General features: G+C 38.1%; 1 protein-coding gene across 1 annotated transcript in view; it reads left to right on the top strand.

Moving 5' to 3' along the window:
* LOC106108707 (ryanodine receptor 44F) overlaps positions 1-9,918 on the top strand; it is a 100,506-nt gene that overhangs the window by 47,893 nt on the left and 42,695 nt on the right. Inside the window, exons 43-63 of the mRNA XM_013289967.1 lie at positions 3-53; positions 624-729; positions 1,008-1,119; positions 1,901-2,041; positions 2,511-2,648; positions 3,234-3,386; positions 3,549-3,664; positions 3,962-4,136; positions 4,411-4,514; positions 4,668-4,801; positions 4,923-5,012; positions 5,119-5,243; positions 5,595-5,777; positions 5,917-5,964; positions 6,281-6,401; positions 6,888-7,102; positions 7,533-7,680; positions 7,912-8,106; positions 8,599-8,730; positions 9,288-9,417; positions 9,574-9,722. Of these exons, the coding sequence (XP_013145421.1) occupies positions 3-53; positions 624-729; positions 1,008-1,119; positions 1,901-2,041; positions 2,511-2,648; positions 3,234-3,386; positions 3,549-3,664; positions 3,962-4,136; positions 4,411-4,514; positions 4,668-4,801; positions 4,923-5,012; positions 5,119-5,243; positions 5,595-5,777; positions 5,917-5,964; positions 6,281-6,401; positions 6,888-7,102; positions 7,533-7,680; positions 7,912-8,106; positions 8,599-8,730; positions 9,288-9,417; positions 9,574-9,722 (2,766 nt within the window). The remainder of the gene's footprint in view (positions 1-2; positions 54-623; positions 730-1,007; positions 1,120-1,900; positions 2,042-2,510; positions 2,649-3,233; positions 3,387-3,548; positions 3,665-3,961; positions 4,137-4,410; positions 4,515-4,667; positions 4,802-4,922; positions 5,013-5,118; positions 5,244-5,594; positions 5,778-5,916; positions 5,965-6,280; positions 6,402-6,887; positions 7,103-7,532; positions 7,681-7,911; positions 8,107-8,598; positions 8,731-9,287; positions 9,418-9,573; positions 9,723-9,918) is intronic.

Here is a 9,918-nt window from a genome sequence, read left to right as displayed (position 1 = left end):
AGTTCCCGCCGCGCCTCAAGGTGCAGTGCCTCAAGCCGCATCAGTGGGCACGAGTGAGTTACCTCCTGCATTCATACTATGTATTACTATATACTAGCTTTCGAATTACACTAGCTTCAGCAAATCCGTTCGCGTAGAATTAGAAGAAAAAGTAGATAGAGTCTATTTTCTTCTTTTTCTTGAAAAAAGAAGTGTATAATTACTGTTTCAAGTGTAACTAGCTCACTGGTATTAAAAATATGTACAGAATATAAAGTAATAGTCGCAGTGACTCCGTCCTCCTGGAACTAAAAAAAATAAGTAAAAAAAGTAGGCTATGTCTTCTTCCAGACTATGCTCTACATCTGTGCCAAATTCCATCCATCCATCTAAACTTTCACATTTATAATATCACTCTAAAACTATGGATGTTTGTTAGAGTTCGTAGCCTAAACAGGTGGACGGATCTGGATGAAATTTAGTACAGATTTAGAGCATAGTCTGAAAGACCACATAGGCTACATACTCTTTGTTTTCTTTTAATTCCACGCGGACGGAGTCTCGAGCGATATAATTAGATTTAATTAGTAATATTTAGAAACTACATGGTTTATTTGATTAGAACTTTGTTCTTCTCTCCACAGGTGCCGAATCAATCGCTGCAAGTCCACGCACTCAAGCTGTCGGACATACGAGGTTGGTCAATGCTGTGCGAAGACGCGGTTTCCATGCTGGCATTGCATATACCAGGTAAATTAAATTACTACGAAAACATTACAAAATGTCTTATTTTCTATCAAAGTACTCGTAAAACTAACGCAAGAAACTTTCACAAGTCTAATGCTATGTCGTGTTAAATTTAACTAAATTTCAATGGAGTAAAACTCAAGTTACTTAGTTTGAAAACGCATTTCAAGAAATTATCGAATACAAAACATTATAGAATTGTTATACGTATTTGGGACTGGCCTTAACTCAGATTTATAAAATCTCAATGAACAAATAGTGATTTCTATTAATTATTACAGAGGAGGACCGGTGTATCGACATTCTGGAGCTGATAGAAATGGACAAGCTGCTCAGTTTCCACTCGCATACCCTCACTCTGTACGCCGCTCTCTGCTATCAGAGCAATTACAGGTATTTGATATTAACATATCATGTATAGTAAAACACTTACTAGATTATAAATGTTATAATATAGATAGATAGATAGATGGATGTTACAGTTTGTAACACTGCTAGACAGATCTCAATGAAATATGGCAATGAAGAGGATAGTCTGAAAGAACACATAGGCTACTTCTTTTTGAATTGTACGTGGGCGGAATCGCGGGCAGAAGCTACTCATAAATGTGTATTAATGCATACATGAAATACTATCTCTGTAAATTAGAATTTTTACATCTTTTTTTCTGCTTCATAAATGCCCTTGTCCATACGCAGGGTCGGCACAGTCTGTGCTGCTCTTCCATACATCTCCATCAGCCGTCATATCTGAATCCACTCCTTTCTTAAGCATATCCTCTTTAACACAATACTTTCTTCGGTCTTTCTCTACCTTTGTTGTCATCCACATTTAATCTTAATACTTTCTTGTTTATTTAATCATCTCATCGCATGTCCATACAATCTTAACCTTTTGCGTCACAATTTCTTCACCACTGGCGCTACTTTCGAACTTATTTTTTTCTTGTACATCCAACATTTTCTGGTTTTCGGTTAACCTCTTTCTGCTACATTTTCTTCAACTTAAACCCTTAAATTTATTTCTCTCCCATCATACGTCTGCTAGAGATTTCGGTTACCCCAGGACATTCATCTGTAAGATTTAGAAATCACTGGTCTTCTGTTCTGTTAAAGAATATTTCAATGGTGGATTATTCCATTGTGACATTATTTAGTCATTTGTCTTTTCCAGGGCAGCGCACGCGCTATGTCAGCATGTAGATCAGAAGCAGCTGCTGTACGCGATACAATCTCAGTACATGTCAGGTCCGCTGCGGCAGGGATTCTATGATCTTCTTATCGCGTTACATTTAGAATCACACGCTACTACTATGTAAGTTTTGTTATAATTATTAGTGTAACTAGGTCGTAGTTAACCACACTTGCCCAGTACCTGATGGTTTCTTCACAACATATCTTTATATTTCTTTGCCGATATGTGCAGGCATTACAATGTTTTCCTTCATTGTAAGAACGTCGGATAAATTATGTGCATATGAAATAAGAAAAAATCGAAAATCACATTGGTACAGCGAGATTCGAACCCAGGGCCTGTAGAATAAGTCAAGTGCTAAAACACCTGTTTTACCAACGCTCTCTATTTAGCCTATCTATACTAATATTATAAAGAGGAAAGATTTGTATTTTTGTATATATTGAAATGACTCAAACTACAGGGCCGATTTCAATACTTCTTTCACCATTAGAAAGTTGTCGCTAAGTAACAAAGGCTATATTTTTTTCACATGGGCGAAATGGCGAGCAACAGCTAGTCCTATAAACATAATAGACAAATGTGTTAGGGAGACGTGTAAGAACGAGTTCGTGATCCCGCTGGGGCCGGAGCTGAAGGCGCTGTACGAGGAGGCGGACATGCGCCACAGCCTGCGCTCGCTGCAGACGGAGAGCGTGCGCCCGCAGATGAATATGACTGATATCTCGTAAGTACAACATTGTAGTGCTGTCCCTCTTTAGTGAAAGATGTGAATGTGTGAAGTGATGCCAATATGTGGTCCAGGGAAGTGCCACTTTATGAAAGCCGATTACATACATATGTTGACGATAGAATTTTAAAAGCCTTTTTATGGTATATTTGTGTAATTTTTATATAATTGTTTCTGTTAAATATAACCTACTAATTTCTACCGAGGTACATGTAAAAACAGTTGGTAGTTTTTAAGGAAAAAAAATAAAGTGAAATTTGAGGGTGGTCGGCATAAAACACGTACGTCGACCGGCGAACGAACAGTGCGCACCCGTTGTTTGTGAAACATAGTTGTTTTATTTCGTCTCTTCATCGCCGCATCCCTTATAACATACTTATAATACAATAGAAATTAAAACCTAGTGGTTATCCTCAACTTAGTCTTCTATCGACTACCTTTCAGTCGAAGCCATTTCGGAGATTACCCGAAATGCGTCTGCAAACCTTCGAGCACATGTAACTGTAGTTGATCGAAACTATCAACAATCTTAACTCATACGAGGTTTTCGTTTGGATACTAATCTTATATCTGTGTTCGTAGTGAGAAGATAACAGACATCAGCAATCTGTACTCGCCGTACTTCCCGCTGGAAGTGGTGCGCGAGTTCGTGATGCAGGCGCTGGCTGACGCCGTCGACACCAACCAGGTGCACAACAGAGACCCCGTGGGGGGAAGCAACGAGAACCTCTTCCTGTAAGTATACTATGAGAGAAAGAGACAATCATTGTATTAGAAGTTTACTCTTCACATGTTTAGCTTTGCGTAATGTGATTGTGATGTTGTTAAGTTGACCTGTTAAACTAACGCGGTGATTTTGTTCTTTTTTATTACTTAATTTGTATTTACCGTTTCCAGGCCTTTAATTAAGTTGGTCGATAGACTGCTGCTAGTGGGTATGATGCGGGACGAGGATGTGGAGAAGCTGCTCATCATGATCAACCCTGAGACCTGGGATCCTACGTTTGATAAAGGTAAAAGTTTGATTCTTTAAATGTTTTAATTTTTTATTAAGGTAACCATGGGGGTCGCCAGGAGGGAGTAGTAAGAGCAATCCCCTGTAAAGACTCCAAAATTGTAAAATACATGTATAAATCTATTACGAATAGGATATTCAAAGTAGCTGCCTTCATTAAACCTAGCATAAATTATCAGCTGACGACGCCCAAGAAGCTTACATTAAAATGGGTAAACAATTTATTATTGAAAAGATAACACGAACTGAACAATAGATGGCGCTTTTTTAAAATCCTCTCATATTTATAATTCAGAGGGTAAAGACGAGCACCGTAAGGGTTTACTGCACATGAAGATGGCGGAGGGCGCGAAGCTGCAGATGTGCTACTTGCTGCAGCACCTCAACGACATCCAGCTGCGACACCGCGTAGAGTCCACTATCGCCTTCGCACACGACTTCGTAGGCGATCTGCAGACGGACCAGCTTAGGTGAGTTTACAGTCGAGGACGGTTATTTCCTACCCACTACCGTGTATACTGTTTGATATTTAGAGAGTTGAAATTATTATAGACTAAGTCATTAACTTACTGCGTTGTCGCAGCGACCCAAAGTTGGTCTTTGTCTCCGACAAGTCCAAAATGGTTTAAAGTCATTACAATGCTAAAGATGACATGCTGTGATTGCTGACATCTTACGTCACGAAGTAGTTTGTGTGTTTACGCTTTATTACATTAATATAGATTTATATTGTGTAATGTACAGACGGTACACGGAGATCAAGCAGTCTGATCTGCCGAGCGCGGTCGCAGCCAAGAAGACGAGGGAATTCCGTTGCCCGCCGAGAGAGCAGATGAACGCTATTTTAAGTAAGTAATTTATTTTTATATTGTCTTAGTTAAATCTAATGCTTGTATGTAAAGTACACGATTCTGGTGGACCAAATGTTAGTTTTATAGCTTTACAATATAATTGCAGTTTTAAAACCTTTTTCTATAAATCGTTTTTTCATTGTCCGTTAGGTTTCAAACATTTGGAAGAAGAGGACAAAGAGAATTGTCCGTGTGGCGAAGATCTCATCGCCAGGATGAATGAGTTCCACGAGAGTCTTATGGTTCATATATCTCTGAACGCACTACAAGAACCTGATTCTCAGGTAAATTATACTAATGCTTAGAGACATGCCACACGAGCGATGTGACAACGCACGAATATTGCTCGTGTGGGTTCTCTCTTATAGAAATTCATACAGTCTGATGTTTGATTAATTTTCTCAGGAACCAACGGAACCGGAAACTAAGCCTGGAGCGTTTGGGAAACTGTACAACATTATTAACACAGTTAAAGAATTAGAAGACGAACCAAAGGTCAGTTTTTTAATATTTTAAACTAATTGCCCGCGACTTTGTACTCGTAACAAAAACAAAAAACTATGTATCCCACTGAAAACTAACATTTTTATATTTATTTCAGGCTATTGAAGAACCACCGAAGAAAACTCCAGAAGAAAAGTTCCGTAAAGTGTTGATACAGACCATTGTCAATTGGGCGGAGGAATCGCAGATCGAAACACCCAAATTAGTCAGGGAAATGTTTAGGTAACAGACTTATCTTATTTCTATAGTTTACTTATATTAAAAAATATAGCCTAGGTCACTCACTGATAATGTAGCTTTCTGATGGTGAAAGAATTTTTTAAATCAGCCCATCATCAGCCCAGCCAGTTTTTGAGTTCTTTCAATACATACAAAAATACAAATCTTTCCTCTTTATAATATTAGTATAGAAGTATAAACGAGAATAAAACAATGGTATGAAATACAAGTAGGTCTATTCTTTGTAATTTCAGATAATTCGCAAACCGTTCAATCATAACTGAGTTTGTTGTATTGACGCAAATCTGATTAAAATGGAAATTGTCAATAATAAAATCTTTCATAATTTTACAGTCTGCTAGTCCGTCAATACGACTCCATAGGAGAACTAATACGAGCGTTGGAGAAAACATACGTCATCAATGCGAAGACCAAGCTGGATGTAGCCGAGATGTGGGTCGGTCTCAGCCAGATACGAGCGCTGCTGCCGGTGCAGATGAGCCAAGAGGAAGAGGAGCTCATGAGGAAGAGGCTATGGTAAGTGCAGGAGAAAATAAACATGTCTACTTGGATGACCCAAACAGACTACAATGGTTACCTAATGCCGATAAAAAGATTGACGGGACAATATCTAGTTTACAGAACTGTTTATTAATTATATTTCTTTATCTCACAGGAAACTGGTGAACAACCATACATTCTTCCAGCATCCAGACTTAATAAGGTTAGTTAAACAATTTTTAATAGCTTAAAGAGTGTTGAAGTGTAGGGATTTTCAAAGAAAATATATTTGAAAATATACTGTGATTGCTAACATGCTACGTCACGAAATAGTGTGCGTTTACTCTTTATTATATTAGTATAGATTTATAAAAATAGAACCGTTAAATAGAATCAAATGTAATGTTAATTTAATCAGTTTTTTTGACGTTACTTTATTATTTTTTTAACAATTTTCTTAGAAAGATCTTTGATGTCACGTCTTTGATAGTACCCTTTATTGTGATCATAACTAAAGTATAGGTGATGTTTGTTATCAGAGTGCTCCGCGTGCACGAGAACGTGATGGCGGTGATGATGAACACTTTAGGTCGCCGTGCGCAGGCGCAGTCCGACGCGCAGCCTGCCAACCCGCCCGCTGATGACACCAGCAAGGAGAAGGTATAACTACCTGTGGGATGAATACTTCAACTGGATAAAATTGTGTTGAAGCTTACTGTCTATATATCTCTTTTATTCTCTTTGAAAGAACAGAGATAGCAAGTGTTAATAGTACCGCAATTGTTTCATGTTCAAATTTCAAAACTCGTAATGAGACAGGGAAGGAAGTGTATTTGGTTTCATTTTTGATTCGCTTCCTTTTACAATAACAATTTTCTTAACCTGTAAGCAAGGTTTTTACAGTTTTTTTTTGTTTCCCCAAAGACATTTAAGAAATATATAAACTAGACATAGCGAATAATATTTTTCACCGGCACCTAGTTTAGTATCACCACGTGGACTTGTAACAAAACATTTCACAAAATTATAATAAGCTCCATCTATTGTTATAATATAGAAACATTTAAATATTATTTAGTGACACCTATTTCTCTATACATTTTAGGAACTCTCTGATTTTATATAACACTATTAATTGTATTCCAGGACACATCGCATGAGATGGTTGTCGCGTGCTGTCGCTTCCTGTGCTACTTCTGCCGCACCGGCCGCCAGAACCAGAAGGCGATGTTCGACCACTTCGACTTCCTCCTGGAAAACTCAAACATCCTGCTCTCCAGACCCTCGCTCAGAGGATCCACGCCGCTTGATGTCGCTTACTCCAGCTTGATGGAGAACACAGAACTCGCTCTAGCATTGAGGTAATTTATTTATTGTTTTGTATGCGATAATCTCGAGGAATACTAATCACGTTTCGAAATCTATATTTCTGTTGATTAGCTTTATTATTAGAGTAGGTTATAAACTATTTCATTCGAAACTAAATCTCTTAGGAAATGCTCAAGAAATAAAATAACTTGTAACATGAAATACCGTATTTCCAAGATTCGAATTTAATTATTACATTGGTTAACATCTATTTAGGTTTGTTAAGTTTCTCTCATCTCTGATATTAAAACGATGAAATCAATCGAGCCGAAATCAAAGACTTTGTTATACCACCGTGAAATTCCTTGCCTTACTCTTTTTCATCGTCTGTTTTATTTTTTTTCAAAAAGGTTACATATTTTTCTCTAGACCGAATGAGACAAAAGACTATTCTTGTATCAAATGTTATGTGTATGGACATAGGGAGCACTACCTGGAGAAGATCGCGGTGTACCTGTCTCGCTGCGGGCTGCAGAGCAACTCGGAGCTCGTGGAGAAGGGCTATCCTGACCTCGGCTGGGACCCTGTCGAGGGCGAGAGATATCTCGACTTCTTGAGGTTCTGTGTCTGGGTAAGTTCAGACTATCTTGTACTACTTCCATAACCCTGGAAGACGTTTAGAGAGACCAATCAGCCCCCTGCACTCATCCCACTCTTACTACACTTACCACACTTATGTATACTATAAAAATCCTCGAATGTTTTTGTTTCATTTAACTAACATTTTGTTTCAACTAGGCTTGAGACTGCTAAAGAGAAAAATTTTATGATTTACGAAACTTTTTAAATCTGTCTCTTTCAGGTAAACGGAGAAAGTGTAGAAGAGAATGCGAACCTAGTTATCCGCCTACTGATCAGAAGACCGGAGTGCTTGGGGCCGGCGCTCAGAGGTGAAGGTGAAGGTCTACTGAAGGCCATCGTCGACGCCAATAAGATGAGCGAGAGGATCGCTGATAGAAGGAAGCTCAGAGACTTGGAGCAAGAGGGAGATATTAACGTAAGTTATATTTAAAATGTATAACTTAATGTAACTATAGTTAAGATTTTTAATTATTAAATACGTGTAGTGAGTTTTTGTTATATCTATGCTAAAAGATACGCTACACGATTACCAAATAAAGTGTAAAATTGGTCCTTCAAGTCGAACGTTGACGAATTCGACACCAATATTTGTTATAAATAAATATAATACATTTGAATTTTTAAATCTACATTTTATATACTAATATAAAGATTTGTAATGTTGCATTTTTGTATGTATTTGATTCATGGAAAAACTACTCGTTCGATTTTTAAAATACTTTTACCATGAGAAAGGTTTCTTTTAACTGTGAATAACAAACCACATTTAAAAATAAAAATTGATTCCACGCGGACGAGGTCGCGAGCAAAAGCTAGTAAAGATGATTCATAAGATTTAAGCTCTGGCTCGAAGGACCAAATTATAATTATTAAGTAAAACATAATTGAATTTAATGTTTATTTACAGTTCAGTCATCCCCTGCCGGAGTCTGACGACGATGAGGACTACATAGACACGGGCGCGGCCATTCTCAACTTCTACTGCACGCTGGTGGACCTGCTGGGCCGCTGTGCGCCTGACGCTTCTGTTATAGCACTTGTAAGTAAATTGAATATTAACGAATTTACTTTAAGTTTTATACTCTTTTAGGTTAGCATGGCATGTTATGAGAAGGGATGAATCGCATGTAACAAGGAGACTGTTAGTTATGAGTGTGTAGACGGTAGAGGTAGACCTAGAAAGAGATGGATGTATTGCGTGAAAGTTAACATGATCTAGAAGGGAGTGATACTGAGATGACGGATGATAGTTATTTGGAGGATAAAAACCCGATGCAACGACACTACGGGAGTAAGATAAGGTAGGGGAGATGATGACTTAGACACTCTTTTAAGGTATATTTACATATAACTAGCTTTCATCCCTTATCCTATCCTAAATTAAAAATCTTTGTAAGTAGTCTATGTATTCTTCCGGGCATACTACATCTATGCCAAATGTCATCAAGATCCGTTCAGCAGCTTAGGTTACAAATCTTAACAAAACAAACATCCATTCAAACTTTCGGATATACACTAAATGTTTTCCTAATTGAATGTGTATCCATAATCTAGCAATGTAGTTCATTGTATTTATTCTATTCCGCATTTCTCAAGGGTAAAAACGAATCACTCCGTGCGCGTGCGATCCTGCGTTCTCTAGTACCATTAGAAGACCTGCAGGGAGTGCTCAGTCTCCGGTTCACATTGAACAACCCTGCAGCTGGAGAAGAACGACCTAAGTCTGGTAAGAAGCCATCTGTATATCTTCTGTTCTCTTTGGCTTTGATGACGTAATAAGTAGCTTGGATGATGATAAATTCCGTATAATATCGTTATTTAATAGATCATAGAATAGACTTACCGAAATATAAAAATTCTAACCTTTTGTTGTTTGTTTTAGACATGCCGTCCGGTCTGATCCCCGGACACAAGCAGAGCGTCGGTTTATTCTTGGAGCGTGTATACGGCATCGAGACTCAGGAGTTGTTCTATCGTCTTCTAGAAGAAGCGTTCTTACCTGATTTGAGAGCTGCTACCATGTTGGACAGGGTGAGTTTCACCCATAGTTGATAATATTAATTATGATGACTATGACACTATGACCTCCAGATGTACGAGTACAGTCGTTTTTTGTCCGCAATGTTCTAGCTACAAAAATACACATTACACTCCAAAGGCAGCCCTTGCCTTTTCTTGGCAACGCCCATGTTACTCATTTTTAAATAACCAATAAGGACCCTAGCCA

The sequence above is a fragment of the Papilio polytes genome, unplaced genomic scaffold, assembly GCF_000836215.1.
Source record: "Papilio polytes unplaced genomic scaffold, Ppol_1.0 DF821400.1, whole genome shotgun sequence".
NCBI classification, from domain to species: domain Eukaryota; kingdom Metazoa; phylum Arthropoda; class Insecta; order Lepidoptera; family Papilionidae; genus Papilio; species Papilio polytes.
This window is presented reverse-complemented; position numbering and strand designations above follow the sequence as displayed.